The 26256-nt window shown below is 46.2% G+C and overlaps 1 protein-coding gene across 1 annotated transcript; it reads right to left on the bottom strand.

Annotated features, from left to right (window-relative positions):
- On the bottom strand, positions 1–24999 carry PPP1R26 (protein phosphatase 1 regulatory subunit 26). Its single transcript, XM_069609601.1, has 3 exons — positions 24859–24999; positions 6690–6781; positions 1–4090 (listed from the first exon to the last, which is right to left on the bottom strand). Exon 3 carries the CDS (start codon positions 4033–4035, stop codon positions 454–456), a length of 3582 nt encoding a protein of 1193 aa, XP_069465702.1. The 5' UTR covers positions 4036–4090; positions 6690–6781; positions 24859–24999; the 3' UTR covers positions 1–453.
- Between the last annotated feature and the right edge of the window lie 1257 nt (positions 25000–26256).

Genomic DNA, 26256 nt, shown 5'->3' on the forward strand with positions numbered 1-26256 from the left:
TTGTATGCAAAAGAACGTATTTATTTACACTGTATTCATATCCTATGTGCTGCATGTCAAAGCACCTGTAGAGAAGTGGTACGGGATTCCAGCTGAAGACAATTCGTTTTTTGAACTGATCATTATGATATGAGCTGAATGCATTCAGTAGATTCACGTACAACATAGCCATCTCATTGGTGCAAATGCTATGTAAGACCCTGGCAAACTACAGTACATATTTAGGCCCTGTAAAATAATTCATTATCAAAATTACTTAAATAATCTTTACAAAAGTCTACAAAAAACAATTCATTTTATGCAAGATACATCCATCAAAAGTAGATGCAATATTTACATCACAATGTAAAGTTCCACTGTGTGAGCAAAATGATTTTATCCTAAACGTCATACTATGCCAACAATATATATACAGCAACTCAATATCTACAAGATGTATATGCAAGGAAGTACTTACAAATTTGAGCCCTTTCCTGTTTCTCCTGAACTTTTGCTCTCCTGAACACAAACGTTAAATTTACATGAGTCTTTATCTACAGACTCCTCCTGTCTTTGGTCCACTCTGCGGTCATACTTTACATAAGTGCATGCTACCTCGCTTTCTGGCTTCAAAAGTACAGGGTAACTTGTGTTAAGCCTCTCCTGACTGCTGCCTTCTGCCACCTTTGTCTCATTTGTAATTGTTACTTTTTCTGTACACAAGACTAATGTCCCTGCTGTTGACAGGATGGGCTGCGGCTCTTTGGGCACATTTAAATTTAACCTCAATGGTGATTCTACGACACTAGAGCGAGCTAAGTTAGGCAGCAAAGACACTCCTTCACACTTTTCTTTTGTTCTGGACTCAACAATCGGTAGAACACCAAATGATTGCTCCTTCAATTCACTCTTAAAGATGGTCGATGTCACAGGCTCTTTGGAATTCACAGGTTGCTTTATCAAGTCTTTACTGACTTGAACCTTCGTTATTGGTGTAGTTTTGGCACTTTGTCCAGCAAGTCCAAGTGCCATTTTACTACGAAGAGCTTGTGCATCACTTTCTCTGGTGGAAGGAACTACACTGTAAACATGCTTCCCATTTACAAACACAGTTCTCACATTCCCAGGAATGTATTGTAAACCAGCTACAAAATTCCCTAAAATAGTTACTGGAAAAATAGTTTTCCCTGCAAGGTCAGAACTTAACAAGGTCGCCCTGACATTGTTGTCTGCAAGTCTTCCAAGATTGCTGTCAATTGCATTTTTCTTATTTAACAAGACTCCTTTCCCCCCACAAAGTTTAGTGACTTCATTGACAGTGCGTGCATTCCTAGGAGGAGTTGATGGTTTCACAGTAGGACAATAGGTGTGATCTGTGTAGGGTTCACTCGCTTTACTAGCATTCCATTGATGTGGCAGTACAGTGGGAATGGGATCAGGCTTCTTCGATTTTTCTGTGCTCCTCTCGCTGTGCTGTGACAAATCATTTGCCTTTTCCGGAGAGTTAGAACTAGCCAGGGCATCACCAGAATATACAGGGCTGACTGACTCTTTGGCCTTTTCTGCCAAAAACTTCTGAATTTCTTGTTCAATGCCGTCGTCACTGTCCACCGAGCTGTTCTCATCGACTTCCACAATGCACTCCTCTGTGGCAAATTCACTTATTGCCTCTGTAGTACAAACAGACTCTGTGCCTTCTTTTTGTGGACTAGGTAAAAATGATGAATCGTTGCCACTCTTAATATTTTCCTGTTTTGTGTTCAGAGTGTCCTCAGAGACGTTGACCACACTTTGTGGCACTTCCCTGGGTTTCAAAAGGCAGCTTTTCAATGTGCTCGGACACTTCAAAGAACAGTCTTTTTGTTTTAGTGCATCACACGCTTCCAAACCCTGCATTTCAGTGTCACCAAATCTAACCTTTTTCTTGCAATGTGGTTTTTGGTCCTTCACTTTTTTTTTACATTTTCGTTTTGATCTGAGCAGATCCTTGATTGCAGCATCAAGGTCCTCATCACTGTCCAATGAACTACTTTTGTCACCTGTAAAACTAGGTTCTCTCAGTCGGAAAGTACGCCTTTCTGGTCCTCCCCCATCAAAAGCAGTGCACGTATTTTTTATGCAAGTTGATGCTGCTACAGGGCCAAGAGAGTCCTTGCATTCTGAAATGTCTTGCAGTGTACACTTAACAACCATGTCATTATCGGCTTTTGTAAAATTGTCTATGCAGCATATACTTGGACAGAGGCGATTTTCTAACTCCCTTTGGTCAGTCATTTGAGAAGACTCTGTTGCTATGTTGATGTTTTGTTGTTCTACACTTAACTGAACTCCTTTGCTCCCTGTCTTCTTTTTTCTTTTGTGAGACAATGACAACTTTGTCTTAGGGGAAGAAAATGTGCAACTGCTGATAGGGATACGCTGTTGACCGGACAAAACATTTTGATGTTCAATCTTGGAAATCTCTGGCTTTAAGCTACATTCGGTTTGAGCCTTTAGAGCTAAAAAGGATCGGATTTCTTGCTCTATGCTGTCGTCACTGTCCACTGCACTACTGTCACTGTCAGAATGATGTGGAATGGTTGGGGTATTAGAATTAAATTCCAATGACTTCTCAGGTTCTCCCATAGGTAATGGCATTATAGTCTTTGAAATATCAAGTATGGCTTCTGCACACATCAGCTCAGCAGCAGATTCGGCCCTGAAAGATGACATCAAGGAGGGTTCAAACTTTGCAATTTTATCCACTGGTGGTGCAGAAACCCTACTGTATTTAAGTGCTTGAACATTTTGGCTCTGGGCATTGCTTGACAATTTTTGTTCTAACTTTAGGTTAGTCCGCTTTCTTTTCTTGCTTACTTTTTTAGGACTTTCAGCTGGGAAAGGGTTAGTGGAACCATGATGGAAAGATTCCTCACAGTTTGATACTTTAAAGGGATCTTTTAACAAGTGGCTGTGCGGGACAGGTTTACCTTCTTTTTTCTGTTTTTCCATCTGAAAAAGCTGAATTGCCTCTTCAATACCATCATCGCTACTTGAACCTCCAGACTCATCCATTCGGTCATTAAAAGTTTGTTTTGGTGCAGCAAAGCACACATTTTGCTGTTCTAACAAAGGTGGTGTTTTGATGAGAGCTGCATGACGCTTAGAGGCTGCCACGACTGTAGAGGTAGGAAATTTGGATGGTGGCCTTGCTTTGTGTTTTTTGTGTCTGCCGATGACAAGTTCTTCACAATTTTGCTTCAAGTTAGTGAAATTGTTTTTTTCTGGTACTTTCATGCGCTTATCAGACTTCACTTTGATATGAATCTCAGTCTTTTTATCCAAAGTGGACTGTGTCTTGGTGGTTTCTACCTGTTTCTTCTCAATCAAGAACTGCTCGATTTCAGCTCTGATGCTCTCTTCGAAAGAATCTTCGCTGTCATCAGTAGCAGGGGACGAGCACTGTAACTTTTTGCATATGTCTAAACTGCCTTCGTTGTAGCTTTTTGAATCCATTTTAGCTTTTGCAGCCATCAAATCATGAAACGCACTGGACTGTGGGATATTACGTGTGCTAGGTTTGACATCTTGGGTGAATCTAGAGCACTCTGCATCCGAAGGATTTGAATTACCCGTTTCACTTTTATTTTTCAAGTACTCTTGAATGGCTTCCTCAATATCTCGGTCAACAGAATCATCACTATCCGAATCCAATACCAAGGGCCCAAACTCTGTGCTGTCTTCTTCCGTGCTACTAAGCTCAACTGGCAAGCCAACCTTCACACATTCCTGGGATTGGACTTTCACCAATCTGGCATCTACTGGAAGTCCATCAAAACACTTATCTCCGTTCCTGTTCTTTTGCATAATGCAGTCATACTCATTGTTCATGTCAAGAGAAGATTCATCAGTGTGTAGGTTACTTATGATCATCTGCACTTTAGCATTGATGGGTGTTCCAGCAATATCCTCCTCGGATTCAGAAAAATTGACAGGAAATCTATAGCTCCTCGATGGTCCAAATGATGTCCATTTTGTTTGCAGAGCAACCACTGGAGGGGGATTCATAAGAAACATTCTAGCAGAAGACGTTGAAGTCTGCTGTTAATACACCTTAAACGAGCCTCACATTCTGAAAGGAAAAGAAAGAATGATTTCAATATACGCGTTTCCAATAAATATCACAGTAAGAGTAATAACTATTAACCAGTCATTATGCACAGTGTCTGACCCATTACTGAAAACACTAACAAACCAGCATTCAACCACCAGAACCGAATCATCACTTCCATTCAATCAACAAATGAATGTTTTGGAAGGCTAGTCCATAAAACAAACACATTATACAAACATGGTAGTGGTTCGAATGCTTGAGCAAAAACAGCTTGAATTGTATTTGCTCAAATTTTCTCCCCTCAAAACCAAGATGGCTTGTTGAAGTCAGGCAATATTGGTGGGGAGCTGGCTTGTGGTAGGGTTGTAGGGATGTGTCCCCCTCACCCGCATTGACAAAACATTATAAAGTTAAGTTTTTGCTTAGAATTTTAGAATGCTATCAAATGAATAAAATACCTTGATTATCAAATATTGCCACACAATGTGGCAATCTCAAAAGATGAATAAGTAGACAGCAGCCTCAAACGAAAAAAAATAATAAACATGGATGTTAAGAAAGAAAATTCAACCTTACTCGAACAGCTAAGTGTCTACCTTTTGCTTAGCTAATATCAACTCAATTAAATCAAACCTCTATGGTGCAATTCTGCAACTGAACTCTCAACAGCCATAACCATCTCAAGTAGTTTGCTACAAAAAAGAAAAAAAAAACAAAACACTACTTTTGCTTTAGAATGAGATCCTCTCTGCAAGTAAAACATCTCAAAATGAGCAACAACCAAGAGTCACAATTTTGTAACATGGGCAAATTACAGCCTCAGTGTGACAAAACAATATTTGGTTTCCTTAAAGCATGTGAGCAGTAGAATGCCGCAATTTATGCTTCTAAAATATGGTTCCATAACGGCTAAATAGTTCTCACAACCAAGTTCACTCTTAGTGTTAGGTATGAGCGTTTATAGAGCACACCAATGCCATTTGCATGTCTCCAGGCGCTCAGTGCAATAATCTGGGCCAATTTGCTCCCAAGACATAAATTTATGTTCACGTTATTTATCTAGTTACTGCTGCTGCCTTAGTTATTGAGTGAGTGTTTATCAATTCTCATGGCATTGTCCCAGTTATTGGCTAGTTCACAGGCTACATGACAGATGTAGCTGAAACCGAGTAACGTTAATACTGCTGCAGAATTTACCACATAAATCAGGGGCTCCTTATATTTAGAGCGCCAAAATATTTATCCAGCAAACAGGTTTTAGACAAGCTTATTGTTCAATTTGCTTGTAACCAAGTTCCAAATAGCGGGAGCGTTAAGGGTACTTTTAAGCAACTGAAAGAACGCTTTTAAAAACAGCATTTCCTTGCTAGCCAGGCCATTCCTATTGGAACCCCCCCCCCCTCTCCACTCCAGAGTCAGGAAAACCGTCCCTTTTCCAAAACGATTAAAGGCAAAGATTAGCTCCACAGCACTGTATAGAGGTAGGGGAAGATTCGAGATCTGATGCTTCCGGGAGAAACGAGCAGTGAACATCACACACCTATGCAATCAAAAGATGCATTTGGGGATGTCTCCTTACGTGCCAAGTCACTGAGTTCTAGCAATATTTAGCATCCATCATTTAAGGGGGCTCATTTAATGCAAAACATTCAATTGACTTTGTAACCCTGCTGGCGTGTTTTTTTTACATTTTTTAAATTAAGTCATCTGCAAAAAAAGGCAGATCCACAGGCTTGCCCCATTAGGAGATCAGCACTGGGATGGAGTATTACCTCCGCTATAACATTTATTGTCACAGGAGGGGGCGGGGCAGTGACCACACATCCCCATCACTCCCCCATGGCCACTGGAGAGAAGTGTATACTTCCCCCTTCAAGCCCAGCAGAAAATGATTGCCAAGTGATAATGTACATTGACGGCCAACAATTCATTCACAGCCTTCAGTTCACTCGAGATTCCCACAGCAGGTTTCTAGGGACCCGATCAAAGGCTATTTTCCAAAAAAGCTATACACAACTCCGCTTCTTCAGACCTGCACATTTCTTCATATCAAAAGATTCAGACAGAAAGCTTCAACTATGATGTGGATTCCTTTTTTTTTCAGAAAGCATGTTGGGAATCAGAAATTACATTTTTGTCCAGGGACATGTCTTCCTGTCAGTTCAAAAGCTAATGGGGCAAAAGCTATTTTATTTGCACACAAAAGTACACTTTAAAAACAATTTTGTGCTTAATCATGGACACAACAACATGACACCATTAACTATTATTGTGATTCAGCATTTTTTGGGATATTAGTCAGTGGCAAATGTAATGCCAACACATGCACAATTGATGCGTGTCTGCAGTCTCGGTCCAAGGATACTATAACCACTGAGGAAACTTCCAAGCTAATATATGCAAAGTGGGCACAATTCTTTTAACGGCAAGGTAGATTTGGTTACAGTGGCAATGTTCAAAAATCCCTGTAACTTGTGGATTTCATAATCATCCTAGTCTACGGTCCAAGCTCTGTAAATATGGGTTATATTTAATAGTATTAAAAATATAAAAATCCGAGTACTAACATTCATACTTGAAAACCATATAGTATTGTCGCTGAAAGCATTTCACTTACTTCCGAGGGATATTGTGCAGAAGTCGTTTACCATCTATGCATGCAATCTTGTGATGGGAGGCATCAGTATTATGCCAATGGATTCCCTTCACCTGCCAAATGAAACATAAATCACACCATTAAAATTGTGCAAGAAAGTATGTATGGGAACTCACAGTCAATAAAAACAGTTTGCTTGGGCGTTATTGAATCATCCACTACAACTAGCTGAGTTTTTAAATTACAGCACCTCCATTTTCAAAGCATGAGAAATGGCAGATACAAACCAGATACACTAGGCGGTACTATAGACTACGAGAAACTCTTATTTTTGACATCAAATGGTCCCCAGTAATTTACAAGGCAAAGTTTACTATGGACCATTTGACCTAAAAATGGAAATGTCGCCATTTCAGATGCAGCGCATGTTCATTGTGTAGTGAGCCAACAGTTCAATATACATATAGTAGTAATGCAACTAACAAACTAAACTTTACGACGCAAATTACTACTCTAGCAGAAGAAATGGTTTGGTTGCAAAGCAAATTGACAGAGACAATAACGGTTTTGGTCAATTCACCCTTTGTTCTTGGCCAAGAAAGGCTGAGCTCTTAAAATCTGCCACACTTTGCTTTGTATCGGATTAAATTCCTCGATTTAACTTTCTGCAGGCATCACACGGTCATAATACCAGAACTCTTTACAATAGGCTACCACAGAAAATGTTTCCCTTAGGGCAGTGAAAGGTCAAACTACCTCAGCAATACGAACAAGCGAACCCTGACCAAACTTAACGTGCATGCGTGGATGCAAACAAGCCTCATCGGTTTCATGGCTTCCGAGCTATTGGCCTCATTGAAGATGTTCTCATGAAACAAGTAATCCGAAATTTCGAAACTTGCACACATTAACCAAGGAGAAGAGACACTACTGCTAAAATAACAACAGGGTCCGTAAAGTAGATATGCTGTTTTTTTTTAAAAATTGGAAACACTTAGGATGACAAAATGCTGAATTCGTTTCTCTGGGGGAGCAACAAGGCCACGGATCATCCATCCTCTTTGCTCTACATCCACTAAGGGGAAAATCTAGCAGTGAGTAAAGATGCACGGTATGGCAAGCAAGTTTGCACTGTGCAAGCAATAAGACATCTTGGAAAACAAATAGGAAGGGTCCTATTACCTACCTGCACTTGCATGCCTGATAAAGCCCCCTGCAACACAAGGTGAGGTTTTTCCAGTTTGTGCTCACATAAGTTTGTCTCTAATACTTGTCTGCACACCCGAAGTAGCCCAGTAGCCACCATATGAGTCGAAGTTTAGCCAGTCGGTATACACACACCTATTTTCACTGTAACCAACACGCGTTTGTGTACTTTTCGAACTGTACCAACACTTACTGTAACTAGCGCTTAGATGCCTCCAGGTTTTGTGCGCTGAAATGAATGCAAAGATAAAAGAAATAAGAGTACTACTGTATCATGATAATTAATCCTGGCACAAAATAAGGAGCTTGGAATGGTTTAAGCTCTGATGTTTGCTTTCAAATAACCAGAGTTTCATCAAAATCTATATATATGACAAGCAGTACTCCAGATAATATTATGAAGTGGGAGTATTTTACTCCCTGTATTTTAAAGCTGGGAGTAAAATGATGGGGAGTACAAATGTAAGTCGAATTCCCAATGGAAGTATTTTATGAGCGAGTAAAAATGCTTCAACTGCAAACGGAAATGTTTTTTAATAAATATTCCTTTGCTTCTAGTTATTCATTCACATTAAAAAATATGTTTACTTCTTCCAATGAAGCAGTAATAGTAGTAGTATCTTCCTGTGGTACTATGTGTACTAGTTGCACTAACATATCCATGGAGCCGTATGGGTGAAAAACCGGAGCACAAAAGGTCCCAGGGGTGTTTCCCATTTCTTGTTGGGAGGATTTTTACTCCCAGTTTTTTATTTTTTGGGAGTATTGCCTATTTTTAGAGAGTGCAAGTGGCCGATACACCCTTTAGCTGTAGGGTTGCTGACAAGACAGTGCAACATGACTTTATAGGTATACATTATTCCGTCTCCCCGGGACGCCTATTAAACACCAAAAGGAGCTACTCGAGACCAACTGTTTGACCAAACTAAGACCAAGACATAGGGCTTCATTACAAGTATGCCGGTAAATCCCTGGTGTTGCTGTGATGCTGGTCCCAATATATCCTTCACCCGGTAGCACTGGAATCAACAGCAGTTTGCACTTTGTCAGCCACATGCATTCTGACATGCCAGAAACGATCACCAGCATCACGGTAACAATGTGGAAAACGCAATATGCAGGGTGCCGGTGCCCCCGTTTCCGGTATGCCCATGCCAGACACAGCAGCACCGGAAAAAGTGCACTGCAAATACTGTGACTGGAAACACTCACTGAAAATTATGGGATCCCGAACAGGAAACTGGCCGGCAGCCATCAAAATCGCAAACCACTGCAATCCGAAGGTACCAGCAGCCATCCACCCCCTCATGACTCCAGAAATCAATCCCTCACCCATGGTATTGCACATCCCGGCTGCACAAGCCATAATACTTCACGGAGGCGTAGCTGCACAAGCTCACTGATATCATAGTTGAGCATGCTGGGGAGCCGTTTTCAACGGAACAGCACCGCCAAACCCAGCAGAAGAAGGAAATATGGCAGGAAGGGGCACAAAGGGCTCCATGGTGGGGACGACCCCACGCACAGTGAAGGACTGCCACAAGCGGTGAGACCTCTGTCTGAGGGCCAGGAACCTCCTGTCCGCACACCGCAGACAGTGCATGGCAACAAGCGGTTGACTCTACCCCACCCCCCAATAAGACTCCTGCCCTGGGAGAAGTGCAGCAGTGAGCTGCATGTGGAGGGAATCGAAGGAGTGGTGCTGCAGAGTCCAGACGGCAGTGAAGACATGAAGCCGCAATATCAAAAACACATCCGACTCCCAGGTAGGTAGCCCCCCCTTGCCTCTGTGAAGTATGTGCCCAACACGCATCACATTCCCCAGGCCTGCAACCACATAGGCCCGGGGACAGCACCAGTCCCTGTGGCCTGTGATGTCATTCACTGTGAAACTCCAGTCCAGACACACGTGGAGGCACACATGAAATAATGCCCATGGTTGCATGCTAGCACTGCCTGCAACCATCAGCACACCCACACGGCGCTGCAGCCCTGTTCAGCATGCCATGGCAATGTACAACACCACCCCTAGCCCAAATGGACGTACCACCGCCCGTTGGCGCGTGTGCAATGTGCACTGAGCAGCCACCCATTATCATGGCCTTCCCAAAGGCCATGTCACATTAAGTCGGGACATACACCTGCCATACACATTTGACTAGGTGCATTGCGCCCTTAACCAGTGCACAAGAACACCCCCCCCCACTCATCTTTGTTGGGACACATGGGCCAACACAATGGACATGTCACCCCAACAGTAACCACCCCCCTGCCCACTCCACCATACTGCTACAGAACTGAAATGACAATTGCACAGTCCCCATTCCCCAAAATCATACCCAGCCCAGCCTCCCCCTCCCGAACATGTCGAAATGGTGACAAACAAGTCCCATTTCTGGTCCCCCGTGCCAGACATTCCCAACCACATGACAGGCCACCTTAACTGTCACCTGCACACTGTGTCACACCCACACCCTGAAGGCACATTTACACACCAGGATAAACACCCAGGGCACTGTTGTGGGCATATAACCAGGCACCATGACAATGATCTGTGCCTTAAAATTCCATGATGAACACTCCACTGGCACCCTGTACTGCCAAGTGAAAATGCATGCCCCCAGACGCACACAAGGCACCCTGTCACCAGGTCCTTCTTGTGTGCCTGCCATACCACAACTGCCACCACAAAACAACAATGCCAGCCCACACATGCGCGCGCACACACGCACATAGCCACCCTCCCATTGAATGTCCCTGCCAGACCTATCACAAACCCCCATTCACATGGTGGTCCTGCAAATGTGTCAACCATCAACTTGTGCCTTGCACCTTCCGAAGCCCCCTGTCCCCATACACTCCCCCCGACTTAACATCCCCACTCCCAGACAGACCTGCATGCAAATGCTCGGTCACAACCCCAGTAGTCAGAGCAGAGCTGTGTTGCATGTGCCAGCGTCCCAGACCTTGCAGCTGAGGCCACACAACACATGCATGAGTGCACCATGCAATGTACCACGGCATGTCCCCTCAACAGCACGCCACATGATCAACATATTGCATATATCAGGGCATTTGGAAGCCACACTGGTCCCTAACATCATGCCTTTCTTCCACCATCAGGCACATCATCTGACAGAGATGGAGGCAGACCAGGCAACTGAAGGGGCACCAGACGTGGAAGGCGGTGTACTCCAAGTACCACCACCACCACCACCACACAGGACATGGCAGCACCCACTGTGGCTGTCACTGCTGCCCCACCCCTCCGGCAGCTCCTGCAGTGGTCATAACAGCCACCCCTCCATGGCACAATTGCCTACAAGGGCGACTGCAGGAGGATAGCCATTTCCCCCACCCTAACAGCCTCCATCATATGCGCCCGACACCAGCAATGAAGTTGCAGATTATGCTTTGAGACCACAGGGGACACCACGGATCACACCCAATATGAGCTGCCGGATTTCAGCCTCATCAAGCTGCATAGCCCCCCACACCCACCCTTCCCCAGTGTCGGGGACATTGGCGGCCGCCTGCGCTGCATTCAGGTAAGGCAGGAAGGGGGGGGTCGGCCCTGGTGCAGTAGCACCTGCAGGAGTCCCGCCTGATGCGGAGGCCCAGCTCATGCGCGAAAGTGTTCAGGCCACTGGGCATCGCAGTGTATGTGCCCTTGGATGTACAACGTCGACCATAGCACACGTGGCCAGGAGGGTCCACAAGGGGAAACAGTATCAAGTCAGACATGGCAGAGTCAATCTCAATGACACCATCCATCCCACATGCCATCCACCAGCTCCATGCCTACTAGTTCACTCCAGAGCAGCCCGAGGCAATGGTCTATGCATCCGTCTGCTACCCAGCAAAAGGGCAGCCCAGGTGGCAAGCACCCACATAAATAAGCCCTGGACAAACATGTGGCATGGGTTTCTCAGAGTGACTCATTGACATCGTGTCACACGTTGGGGAGGGGGTGTTGGTCCACCATTTCATTTTTTCTCATTCCTTTTTAATACACTGGGTGTTGCATTGCAAATCATGACTGGACATTCATTCGTTTCATCAGAGTATGGTTTATTTACTGTACAGTGTTATTGTGGTGTACGACCTGGGGCATGTGCTCTGTGCCTAAAAGTAGTTTGTGACGAGTTTGAGTTTGATAGTGGAATTCATGTCCGCCCACGTCATCCCTGCAAATGGGGCAGTGGCAGCTTAGTCTCACCATCAATGCCGTCGCCCCCTATGCTGGAGGCATGTCCATGTCTGGGGGTAAGGGAATGTTGTGCCTGATGCACATGTTGGTAACATGGAACAGGCCAGGACGATGTCGCCCACTCACAGGACTGTACATCAGGGCACCCACAGATCTACTTAGGCAGCGGAACGTTGCCTTCAAGAGTCCAAATGTTTGCTTGATGGTGCGCCTTGTCTGGATGTGGGCACGGTTGTAGGCATGCACGTGCTGATTTTGTGGCTGCCCGACAGGGGTCATGAGCCATGTGCATCCGGAATCACATGCATGGGAGGAACACAAAGGGGGCACAGTCACTGTGGTGGTAGTGACAATGCAGCCATGTTTGGATGTGGGTCGGCGTCACATGGGAGTGCCGCAAGACGTAGCGAAAGGCATAGATGACCCGAGTTTTTGGTGCATTGTATTGCATGGAGGTGGGTTGCGCCCACATTCCCCACACCATACAACACACACCATGGTCATTAACCTTATGCCGGCACAGGCTTCTTCATGGCCTGTGTGTGCTATGTTAATTTGTGTTTGCATGTTGTACATCGGTCACCTCTCCCATTAGTTATTCTGTGTTCCTTCATTGTTCAGATTCATGTTACATGCATATGAGTATGTGGGCTTGTGACAATTAGTTGCATTTTATTTGACTTTTAATAAGCGCCTTAAGCCAAAGCGCTGAACATAAAAATGAAACGCTGTACAATAAAAGTCAAGCAATAAAAGTCCAGAAAATAAGGAATGTTGTAATAGAGAAGACTTTAAGGAACCATGGAAAAGAGGGTAGAGAGTGATAGAGCGAAGGGAAAGTGGAAGAACATTCCAATGAAGGGGAAAAAAAGTTCAAAGGATCGAAAACGAGACTTAGCACGGGGGTGGGGAGTGGGAGTCTGAACTAAGGAAGTCCAAAGAGAGCTAGAGGGAGTGTAGAGGGATATTAAGTCAAGGTAGCAAGGGGCAAGACCACAGAAAGACAGACGAGACAGAGAAAATTTAATTTGAGAATAAAAGGGCAGCCAACCAAGTGCCGCAAGAGAGGAAAATGTAGAATCGCGAAATGTGAGAAGACAGTAGGTGAATAGAAGAATTAAAGACTAAACTAAGAGGAGCAGGACAAGAATTGGGAAGACCAAACAGAGCAGTAAAACAGTCGAAAGATGATGAGTTTCGAGGCTTGGAATGTGAGAAACGGGCAGGCCTTACGGATGTTGTGACGATGAAAACGACAACAACTAGAGGTTATAGAAATGTGATGAGAGAAAGATTTGAGTCAAAGAAGAGACCAAGATTACGAGCTGTGGATGAGATTGGGAGCCGAGGAGGACGAAAAGATATGAAAGGAGGTGGAAGATGGGGAGGAAGAGTGTTAGCAGGAAAACAGTATTTCAGGTCTTCCCAGCATTAAGAGTAAGCCAGCGGGAAGACATCCAAGATTTAAAAGTAACTAAGCAAGCTGAGAGATGAATTTCAGGAGAAAAGGAGGAACAATTGAGTGTTGTCAGCGTAGAAATGATGAAATAGGCTAAAGGAGGAAATAGAGGAAATAATAGCTGCAAGATGTGATGTATAGCGATAAAAGCTAAAGGAGCCCATGACCGACCCTTGAGGTACCCCTTGGGCAAGCAAAAGAGACGTAGAGGACTTGCCCGCCCAGGAGACAGAAAACAATTGTTAGGAGTTAAACCAAGACAGAATCAAACCTGTAAGACCGAAAGAGGAAAGGGATGCCAGAAGAGTGATCCACAGTCAAGGCAGCTGATGGGTCCAGAAGAATAAGAAAAGATGAGTGTTTAGAATAGCGGGCTGAATGACGAGAATTTAGTACAGAGACAAGAGGAGTTTCAGTAGAATGCATGGGACAAAAGCCAGATTGAAATCGTGGAAGAAGCGAAGATTCCGAGACGAATAAAGAACTGTGGGCGTAAACAAGTTGTTCTCTACAGTTTAGAAAGGTATGATAGGAGAGAGATAGGGTGAAAGTTTGAAGGATCTGCAGTAGGTTTCTTTAGAAAAGATGCCGGTTTAAAGGATGCTGGAAAAATAGAGGTAGAAAGAAGAAGGAAACAGTAGGGTACAAGAAGAGGATAGGCCTTAGGGATTAATGCAGAAGGAATCATATTGGTAGGAGAAGCAGTGGGGTGGGCTTTAGCTAGTAAGAGAAGAACATCAGTATTAGAGACAGTATTAGAGACTGAAGCAGAATGATTAAACAAAGCAGGAGGAATGGATATGGGAGGAGGTGGCACATCAGTTGGAATAGAGGATTTTCGAAGAGAAAAAATGGGCCAAGTTGAGCAAATAGAATAGTGGCGTTAGCAGAAGGATCTAACGTCAGGAGAAAAGTTGTGCAACAGTTTGGAAGAGTCACCTACGGTGGGTAGATGGAGTATGCAAGAGATCAAAAAATGGAGACGCTTTGCAGAGAATAAACAATCAGAGCATGATGGGAAAAGTAGGAGTGATCAGACGTAGATTTAGACTTACGTCAGTGCCTTTCGAGATGTCAGAGAAAGCGGCGCATGGAGCAAAGCTGGTGAGATAGCATTCACGGTTGGGGTGGTTTCCTGGTGGGGTGAACGGAAGACAGCGGATAGAGTTGGACTAGAGAGGAAGAAAGACGAGGAAACGACAGAAGCAGCCTCATCAGCATCGAGGGTTGAGAAGGAAATAGAACAGAGATACAAGTGGTGTTAAAAAGCGTGGGGTTAAAGTTATGTAGATCACGTTGAAAAAATGTAGTTGGGAGTGAGAGAACTGGGGGACTAGTGATACTGAAAGCAGATAGTGATCCGAGAGACAAGAGACAGGTAGAGCTAACACAGGAGAAGCAGTAAGAGCTGAGGTGAAGATTAGAACAAGAGGAGCCAGACATGAGAAGGAGTCGCCGCAAGAGAAAGAAGAAAGTGGGAGTCAAGAACTGAGAGAAAAAGAAAGATTGGGATTAAAGTCGCCTAAAAGTATAATAGGAGTAGGCAAGATGTGAGACAAAAGGTGATCAATGGAGAAGGAGTAAGAGCTGAGGTGAAGATTAGAACAAGAGGAGCCAGACATGAGAAGGAGTCGCCGCAAGAGAAAGAAGAAAGTGGGAGTCAAGAACTGAGAGAAAAAGAAAGATTGGGATTAAAGTCGCCTAAAAGTATAATAGGAGTAGGCAAGATGTGAGACAAAAGGTGATCAATGGAGAAGCAGTAAGAGCTGAGGTGAAGATTAGAACAAGAGGAGCCAGACATGAGAAGGAGGAGTCGCAAGAGAAAGAAGAAAGTGGGAGTCAAGAACTGAGAGAAAAAGAAAGATGGGGATTAAAGTCGCCTAAATGTATAATAGGAGTAGGCAAGATGTGAGACAAAAGGTGATCAATGTCTTCACAAAAAGAACCAACGGAACCAGGGGGGCGGTACCCAATGATAAATGAGACAGGAAAAGGGTTAGAGTACATTTTATAGATAAATTCAAATGAGGAGTAGGATGAAAGATCAGTAGGAGAAGACGTGGGGACATTGATGAACAAGGTCAAAGATTTGGTATGAGAAGCAGAAACAGTAGTATTGCGAGGCAGAATCCATGTTTCTGTAATGCACAGAAAGTGAAGATTTAGTTTAAGAAACAGGTCCAGAACTGCGGCAGATTTGTTGCAGTGACCTAGCATTCCAAAGTCCTAGGTCGACAGATTTTATAGAAATCGGGGGTGGAGGGGGTACCAGCACCTTGATGGAAAAGGAGATTTACCTGGGTGTGCTGGGGAAGTGGCTTCATGTTGTGGGATACACTGCTGGTGGGGAGGCAAGTCAAATTGGCAGTGACGCAGGCAGCGGGATATGTCCACAGTGTGCACATGCTGGGGTAGGTGGCATGGGCAATGAATTCTGGTACCTGTAGTGCATGTGATGTGCCTGTCCAGCTGTGCACAAATTGTGATGGTGTGCCCTTCCATTTGCCCATGCCCCACATGCCATCCCGCTCATGAATGCAATCTGTGCACATACTGTTGCATAACGCACAATAACCCCCCCCCGTCCCCTGTCCAGTGCACATGCTATGTGCACGTACTTTCCCTCACCCAACAGCCAGGAACGCTCTCTGCTGTATTGTCCCATGCAACCTGGAAGCGTGGAGTTACCCAGCACCATGGAGTCATGTGTGGCTCCAGGAAAACATCCACTGCAGTGGGTCATTGGGAGGTCTGCATCAAACACAGCCTGGACATTCAACGAGTGGTACATTTTCCGGTTGTGGTATCGTCCTCATTTGCATATTTGACCACCAGCTCAACATGCTTGCAGTCCAGCGGGCCCATCACATTCAGCATGCCTGCCAGTACATGAAGTCCTACTTTTGAGGCATTAACCTGTGCCTGTCTTCTGGGGAGGTCAATGTAGTCAGACAGGACCTGTACTAGCATCTTTGAAAAACAGGGCTGTGTGTATCCAGTGCAGCTCTCCCACAGTGTGCCGATAGGTGCCAGTGGCCAGGAAATGCAGCACCAATACTACCTTTAGCAAAGTGGTGGGGTGGTCCGGATGCCAATTAAGCACTGGATGTTGTCCTGGATTAGGTTGACTATAGTGGTTATGGTCTCCCTATCCAGCCGATGCAGGATGTGGATCTGTGCGTCAGTGAGGTTCAAGGGTGTGGCCCTTATGCAGGGTATGGGTGGCTGCCTGCGGGGTATGGGCGGCCATCATCCTCCTCTGCCTCTTCCAATTCCAGCTCATATTGGATCCCTGCATACAGGAACCCTCCCACCCCTGACTGCAGCTGCCAGCATGGTTGTGTTGGAAGGTGTTTGGGGCGTTGTCCTTTCGAGCATTCACAGTACTCATGGTGTGCAGCTGGGCCGATTACGGCCACCTGTTGCTGCACACATGAAACTGCTTAACGTCTGCTCAGTGATGCGGTTTCCAGCACGGTTTTCACAGTAGCACCAGCATTTTTATGCCAGTGTTCCTGTGTTGACAGAAGTCGTAATGATGCTGTACTACCACTGTGCCAGTGTTTCCGGAACAACCTTCAGGGGGCTGCCACTGTTGGTGGTTACTGTGCTGCCAGCAACGGTAGCACTATGGGTCATGTTTTCAGGTACGTAGTTTCTGGCACCGCGGGTTGTAGTGTGCCAGTGTGGGAAAAGGGTGTTGATGCGACCATTATTTCTGGACAGGCATACTTGTAATGAGGCCCATATACTCTGCAGCTCGACTCATCGGTAACGTTAATGCGTGCGTCTGTATACCAAAGTATGTTACCCTATACTATTCTCCTACCATTATGTCCATGCATATCCTAACCAGGAAGCAAAATCTGCCCTCACCACTAGCTAACGATATATTATTTGGTGTTTATAACACGCATGTACACAAGTATGAGCTGTATGTAGGTGGCAAGTGACTTTAGAACTGGCTAGTAGCTTTCAACTTTGAATTTTATACTTCCCGTCTCAAACCTTACAAGAGTCCCCCTGCCCTTGCACCTAACCCCTAACCCTTCACCTACGGACTACATGCATGCCCCCAGTGCTTCTCTCTTCCTACCACATCCCGACCCAACTCCCAACTCCCCTCTCCACTGTGGTATTCCAGTCACAACCTCCGCTCACTCAATGCTCATACCCACACCTTCTGGAATTCACTAACACTAAGCAAGACCACCTATCTTATCGACCTTGAACTCCCACTGTGACAATACCACTCTTGCATATTTGACCTGCTACTTTTTCTCGTGCTGCTCGCCGACCTAAACAGTCATTGGCAAAGCGAACCGTTTTGATTTTGGTTAGGCATGGTTTAGGCATTTGCCAGGCACGACCAAACGGTGCTACCTAGTCCTAAAAGGATAAACAGCTGGAAAATGGTGAGTTACTTGGAATATGAAACATGTTCCTGAATGCCCATTTAACAGACATAAGCAAAACGGTGTTTTTTTCGTCATAGCTTTTTTTTTTTTTTATAAAGGACTTCAGTTCAAGGAACAGACCTAAATCAAGTAGCTGAATGCACGGTTGGTTAAGACAGTCTTATTACACAGGAAGGGGGTAGGAGACCCTGCACAGTCGCGCTATATACAGTAGAATGAACGAGAGTAGAATCTCTCTATTAAATGAGTCAGAAACTTGGTTCTTGGAGCAGGGAACAAGTGTTATGAATATAAACACTTGCTCCACTGCTCCAAGAACCCAGTTTCTGGCTCATCAATAGAGAGATTCTACTCTCGTTCATTCTAGCACGACTGCAGGGTCTCCTACTCCTTCCTGCCTTGCAAGTTCAGGACAGTGGGGCACTGTCCTAAGAGGCACCATCACACACAGCAGGATACACTCAAAGAGTACTAATCAGGCGCAGTCGCTTCAACTTTCTAGTGTTCCCAACTCATTTTTATTACACCGCTAGTAAATTTAACTCAGCAATTAAGACAATAACTTAGCAGACTGCTTAGAATCACACTTGCAGGCCAAGGTGTGAGGTTACTGCTTGCTAGAACGAGCTCAGAGATCCAAGAAGGATATGTTTTTGGCAGGTGGGAATGGTCAGGGATTAGTGTGTCCATGGGCAGTCAACAAGTAAGTAACCAAACGTCCTCAAGCAGTGTGTCCCACCTCACATGTGATCTCCCTTGCAGCTCTATCCCAATGAAATAGGTTTGGTTTAAGAGTGGTAATGTTAGTCTCATAAATGACCAAGCGTAGCAAACGGGACCCCCGCCCCAAATGTATCCTCTCTTCTTGAGTTTATTGCTGTTCAAATAATTTCACCAGTCCCTCTTAGTACGGCCTCATCAACTAGCACCCTCGGCCTCTTCCACAAAGATCCCTTCACCCTCAAATCCCAGTCGCACTCATGCAAGACTTCAAGCTCGCCCCAAAATGAAAAAATGAATGAGGCAGGAAACCATCCTATCGGACCATTCACTGGTCACCCTGCATAACCTGCAAATTCATTCAACCCAATCTTACTCTCACTTCACACAAGTCTTATGCACACTGTATTCCCTCAACACCATCTGGCAATCAAAATATGAAAATTCAATCTAGATAGTCCTACATAGAATAAGCCTTGGCAGCTACAGAAAGTTGCTTCACAAGGTCAATTTGGGATGTGCGAACCCATCAGACTTCTATAGGTCATGGAATTGATTGAGCACATTTCAAAATCTTATCTGGAGCACTGGGCCCACCGAAACCAAGTGAAAATTTCCCTTCAAGCTCCCTCTCCACTTCTGGACAATTCCCTCATTTGTGGTGCCCAATTCAGAACTGGCATTTGTCTTGGACAGCATACCCTTGCTCCCTTGTGGACTTCCTCCTCAGCTAGACCTTAAATCTATTTCCACATCAAAGAGCAACCTCGAGTGTGATGCAGTATTGCAGTTTACCAGAAATTAACAGGGACTCGGGGCGGGAGAAATCAACTTCTCATCAAGCCTGCATTGAAATACCACTAATCAAACTGGAAAAATATTCCAAAACAATGTTATTTAGCAAGTAATGTATGCCTTGCAGCCACCATACATCCTCTTTTAGTTTAAATCTCTCTGCCGCCTTGGACACAGTTAACCACCCACTGTCTGCAAATTCTTTCACAAGTTGGCTTTCAGGCCACTGTGCTCTCTTGCGTGGCCGCCCACTGGATTGGGACCTCATACGCCTACAGTAAAAGTCCTGCAAGGGCCCATCTTTGCTCCCCTCTTCAAATTGCAAGACCTCGCTGCAAACTCACTTGCTTTGGTTTCACAAATCAATTTGCTGGGGATGCTCATTCTTTTCCTTAAGCCCTGAGCTTTCCTCTTGTATGACCAACTGCCTTGCTCTATGTTCAACTCTTGCAAAGGTGTGAACACATAATTCCCACTTTACAGACTACATTATACACATCCTTGTAAGGCTTGTAACTGGAGTTTCCCCAACAGTGACCTGAAACTTCAGCACTTCTTCATCCCCACTCCTTTAGTTGCCGGGCAGAACACTCCTTGCATCTACAGAATCTTCCCCAGGCCCCGGGCCGCATGAAATGCGGGACGATAGAGGGTCTGGGAGTTTAGGCATGAGGTGGGGGGAAAAGGTACGAAAGCGTAGGGAGGGGCATCCGAACAGCGCCACAAGAAATAAAGGCCCAGGAAAAGGCAGGAAGCAGCACCTAGGAAGGTGCAAAATATAACAGCGAGGGGTCAAGGGGGTAACCCGGCCGCCCCCAAGAAGGCCGGTGTGTGTATAAGTAAGCCAGGAAAAGGAGAGGCGGCACAAACCAGGTAAGAGCTCACCTCTCTTGGGTAGGCTCTTAGTGCCTGGATAAGGGGAAGGAAAAACGTTTGCTCTTGCGGGCTCACGCATTTCCACCCCCTCTGAAAGCGACCTAAACGCAGTGGCTACGAGTTCGCCCAGTTGTGCCGGAGCAGGAGCGACCCAGAATTACCGCAGCGAGTGAACAAAACACCTTCGCCGTGGACAAACGAGACGGGCGAGGAAGATCGGGAGTAGAAAACCAGGAAAAACAGGACGCACGGTGCGGTGGAGCTGGAAAGCGGGGCTAACAGAAATTAGACGAGAAGGAAGAGCAAAAAGGGCTCAAGAATTCTCAGAATGGGTGAGAAAGGCAGAGAAAGAATATGGGGCACAATGTGTGCTGGAGATAATGCAGAAGGAAGAAAGGGCGAAGGCAACGTCACCTTTGCTGTTCATAGAGCCCAGCAGCAGCGAAGGAGGAGACGAGGTACCGCAAGGACAGAAGAGGGGGAGAGCAGAGCCGAAGAGATCTGAGGAACAGAGGCACCGACCAAGAGAAAGAAAAAAAGAAAAACAAAAAGATAAAAACAACAAAAAAAAAAGTGTACTGTGAATAAAAATGTGGGGAATAAAATCATAAAAATGTTTTAAAAATGGTGTCACGGTTTCGGGTAAGTCGCCCAGAACCAATGGCAAGAAGAGCAGACGGGAGAAGGGATCCAGTGAGGAGTGGCAGGGGAGTTCCTCAACTGAAGAAAGCAGTGATGACGAAGAAAGGGACCATTTAAGGGCTTGGATAAAATGGAGAGGAGTGGTGAGCAGGGAAAAACAGAGGCAGGGGGGTTAGGGGCAGAACCCAGGGAAACCCCGGTCCAGGTGCCACACGGGCCACCAATAGTCCCGGCGCCACACGGGCCACCAATAGTCCCGGCGCCACACGGGCCGCGGGTAGGGCCAAAACGCAGGGGGAGCACCGCAAGGACCCAACCCACAACTGGGGGTGCCAACCGGGTCAGGGGACCCACCACCGGGGGCAGCACCGACTGTGCCAGCGGCAGAGAATGGGGGGCCACTCATGACGAAATATGGCAGGCCAACCATGGGTAAAGATGCACAGGGCAGGTCAATGAAAGCAATGGCTTGGTACATAAATGACAAAGTAAAGGAGAAAATATGGAGGAAGGAGTTCATCGATATTTTCACATTGTTAGATTGTCAAAAGAGGGGGATGAATGTGGCATAATGTTCAATCTATCCCTAACTCATTTTGCACAGTATCAAAACACTAAATTGCTACCCTCCCTCCACCGCAACTCCATTACATTTGTACCTGCCTCCCTCCACTCCATTGCACTTTTCAACAAGCTATCCATGCCTCCCACAATCCTCCTCATCTCTGCCACCTGAATGTAACTTTCAACTGACTGCTATTCCATGCACACAAACAAAAAAACAAAAAAAAAGCTCCCTATTCAATGCCTTCTTTGTTGAAGTCTTTTTCGGGGATAGTACAGCATCTACCTGGCCAAGTAGGTCTAGATCATCATCATCCTCATCCATTGACACTCTGTTCCCCCCAACTCAACCATCCCATATCCACCATGTGCTGCCTCCGGCTTTGCATCTTCACCTTACTGGCTCTGTAATAATGGCATCAGGACCAACCGCAAGAAACACCTTTCCTTAGAGGAAAGAGACTCACAGTTGGATAGGGCTTTCAAACAAACCAAACTATCTCAAATTACTGTCAAAACGGCACTGTTTATCTTTAACTACTGTTATTTAATCGAGATTAACTCTTGTGCTGTCCCCATTTACTATTACCAGCTGCCTCCCTACTATCTTCTTCAATGTAGTAACTATTACATAGGGACTATGTAATGCACAAAGCAAAGAAATAAAACATGAAAATTAAAAAAAAAAAAAAAAAAAAAAAAAAAGTGGGAGTGTGACAATCGGTCCTAGACACACGCGTTATTCACCCATTCTAACATTTGGTCCAACAGGAAAACAACGCACACCACTAAAATAACAGCAACCATAGCATGTCTGCCTAAGACCACACAGGGCATTAAAAGTCCTCCCATCTAAGACAACTCAGAACCTACATGAAACAAGATCTCCAAAAAGGAATGAAATTTAAGTGGTCGTGTATAGCACCTGTATACCACTACTGGTGGCCTCACTGCGTTTAGTAAGTCAAATGCATGTTTTGCTGGCATGCACATACACAAGGCTGCAAAAAAGGCCCACATATACCGAAGCAAAGACACGCATTATTGCCATGACCCATAAATGGTCTGAGCATCACATACATTTCTCGTTCTCTGCAACAAAATCTCATCCTAAATTCCTAAGGGTCTCCTGGACGAAAACCCCATCAGTTCAACTAGGTATGCCCAACAGTTCACACTCCAAAGTTCAACTATGTGTGCCCAAGAGATAGGTGCCTTGGCTCTGGGAGGCAACCTCGACACAATCATGAAGGGCTGCCCACTCTTTTTCGGTATGACTCTAAATACGAGCCTCTTGTTGCACTTAAAGAGCACTAGAAAAGAAAAAGGACCGTTCCATAAATGAACTAGCAAACAGTTGCAGTATACCCCGAGGAAACATAACTGTCTAAAACTGCTCCAATTAATGTATAGTATTTTTTCCTATTATCTCACATTTTTACAAGAAAAACGTACTGGAACATGTCCATTAGAAATCACTATAACAAAGACATCGTTGTATGAATGAGGTCGTATACATAATTTACCCAAGTGCATCATACACCAACCACTGCTTTGATCCCCGTAGCAGGTACATTAGTCGAACGAGCTCAATGTCCCAACTTCGTTCTAACTGTGGAGTATCCATACATACCTCGCATATAGTCGGGCACCTAAAATCAACAAGCACACTGGCATCAACGTTGCAAATAAATCAATCGAACGCGCACATTAGCCCTTTCACTAAAACGTTGCAAGCTGGCACGACCCCATTCAAAAGTGATATAAAGTTCGTTTACCTTCTTCGTCAGCGCAAACACATTATCAATCATTTCTAATTCGGGTGTTTTTAAGCGGGCTTGTTTTGGGACTTTTCGAAAGCCGAAAATGATACTGGATTAAGTCACAGAAACGTTACGTGTCAAGCATTATCAAAACCATCCTGTTATTAACGGTAGAACTACTGCGTGCGTCAATTCAGTTCACGAACAGGAAAACTAACAAATGACTCAGGGGCGCCAGGACCTCTGAAGGTACAAGCTCATCGCGCACCCAAATGACAGTGATTACACCCCCCTCAAGTACCAACTTGTTTTAAAGCCGTTTCACTGGATCCAGAAAAAACGTATCTAGTGAGAGGATCTCTTGTAGCAATGGGCCTCACACTACCCATTGGGGAGCTGTCCAAATGCCTAGTCCTCAGCAATACACTGAATAGGCCGAGAGGGTCTCGCATCGTATGTACACACGCCCCAGGCTCTGCTGCAGCACGGAACCCGCAGAGCTGCGGCGAGTAACCAAGAGAGCCAGTTACCAGGCGGCGGCTGCTTTCGGGCAGACCTCCGGCAGGCCCGGCCGATCCTCCCACCAGTCTCCAGCCGGATGAACCAACAAAGCCCGTTACCAGGTACGGCTCCTTTCCGGCAGACCAGGGCGATCTCTCCCCCGCCCCCTGATTACATTACACCGGCAACAAGTGCGGCTCCACTGCAGTGTCCCGGATTGCAGGCACACACCCCCTGTCCCGAGTGCGTGCAGTCGGCTCTTCCTCACATTTTACCAGAGTGTGTGAGGCTTAACTCTTCTCTGCACCACCGCTTGTCTCGCAGCTACCTGGGCACCTCTCCACAATGGCATCTTCCCCTGTCCCCAGTCTGCGTCTCTCCGACCTCCCTCCCTGCGGTGGCCCGGGCGGCTTAGCACCACCTCCCACTGCCTGCCTCTGCGGCTGCCTGCTTGCAGTGGCCCACACGCTGCTGCTGCTACACCCAGTCCCTCCCCCAGGCCTGCCCAGCGGCTAGGCTGCATGCAAAGTCCGCGGACCCTCCCAGCCTTGTCTCTGGGCTTCGCTTCCCTCCCCCTCCGGCCTGCCGCTCTGGAGTCTCCACGAGTGTCTGCGGCTGTCTTTTCCTCCCCCCACCCACCATGCAGTCCCCGGCTCGCTCCCTCCCTCTAGTGCGCCAGGCCTGTTTTTCTGCAATCCCCTTCAGTGCCTGCCCGCGCGCCTCCTCCCCCCCGAAACCCGGGATATTGGAGCGCCAAGCTCCCCGGGCCACCCTCCCTCAAACCCCCAAACCTACCGTGCAGGCGCCCACCTAGGGAGGCTCCCTTGACCGTGACAACTGCACCCCCAACCACACTAAATCGCCATGCACGAGGCAGCCCACGCAGCTGAAGGAGCCCGAGACCCCGCTTCCCGGCAACGGTCCTCTGCCTATAGCAGCAGCCGCTCTAAAGTGGCACCACACCGGCCGCCCAGGCCGGATGACCCCCGGCTTCCCTCCCTGTCCACAGAGCTCCTTTCCGTCCTCCAGGGCTCACCTGCAGCGGGAGCTGTTGTGGAGGGGGGGCTCCCGGGCAGCCTCCACTTACTCTCCCCTGTCAGGGGGTCCGGAGCCCTTTCCACAGCCTCCCCGTCTGCAGCACAAGCGTCCGCTGCGAGCGCGTCCCCGACACAGACAGCTCCGACTGGGCGCGCGCGCGCAAGCCCGGCTCCCCTCCCGCCTGCTGGAAACCGCCCGCCTCCACTGGCAATAGACATGGAAGAAATACTGCAAACAGAGCGCTCGGGCCGATAACACAGGCGCGAGCTCTGCTTGCTGTCCCCGCGAGCCAAACAGTATCCAAGCGCGCGGGCCCAAGTTACTATGAAACCAATGAGACAACGCTGGAAAGAGTGGCGCGAGGGCGGGCATTTCACCTGCCATTGTAGCAATATTTCACCAGCCTGCCGCGGCTAGGACCAAGCAGAAAGTTATAATTGTAGCTGTGGAGAGAATAAAAAACGCAGAATGTCTGTGAAATGATTAAATAGTTTCCTTCAATAACTACAGTGATACCGAGGAGTACTGGCGGCAACCGCAGCCCTCTGAGTGACCCTAGTTTGGTGCCATTGTACCATCGGACATTTTTAGGTGAAACAATAAGGCTGTTTAGCGACATAAGGCAACTGGTAAACAACTAAAATCATCACCATGTGACAAAATTATGTTATTCCCCCTGCCTTATGGCCTTTAGACCCTTCGCTTGCAGAAACCCTATTCCTTTCTTCAGCTTCCTTCTGGCTATATCAATTGCTTTGTTGGAGTTGGCTCCCCTCCATTTGCTTCTTTGTAGGATTTCAGATATGAAGATTTGTGTATCCCTCTAACATTGTGATATGCCAGACAAAGATGTGCTCGTGTCATACGTTAGCTGCCTTCTCCCCCAATTTAACCAAGTTGTTGCCCCCTAAGTGTAATACTAGGTACTGAGGTGGGGGCTGTTCTGTTGTTATTAGGATAACCTCTGATGGCACTGGAGGGTATCCGTGTTGGCGTACCTTAATTGGGCCTAGCATAAGCAGCACGCTGAAAGGAACACACAACACGCTCTGTGGCTGCATAAACCAAGACTGAATACCAGATCCGGTCATTCCTTTTTTTACTGTCCCGTCCCCCTTCACGTGACCCAGTCTCCCGTGGAACACGTGACACCACATTGTTCCCAAACTTGGAATGCTGAGCACCATTATTTTAACACATAAAACATTTACTATGTCCTTGCTCATTGTCTTTTACCAGCACGTCTCCGCATCACTTCCTCTGTAGTATAACCCTTGCAGGACATACCTGTGGAGACGGGATGATGGTTTTGGCTTCTCTCTCAGCTTGTAACAAGAATGGGTCCTCTTTGTCACTTCTGCTCCATGGAAGCTTGGGGTTGTCATGTCCAGTTGGG

The sequence above is a fragment of the Ambystoma mexicanum genome, chromosome 8, assembly GCF_040938575.1.
Source record: "Ambystoma mexicanum isolate Mex_15411 chromosome 8, UKY_AmexF1_1, whole genome shotgun sequence".
Lineage (NCBI taxonomy): Eukaryota > Metazoa > Chordata > Amphibia > Caudata > Ambystomatidae > Ambystoma > Ambystoma mexicanum.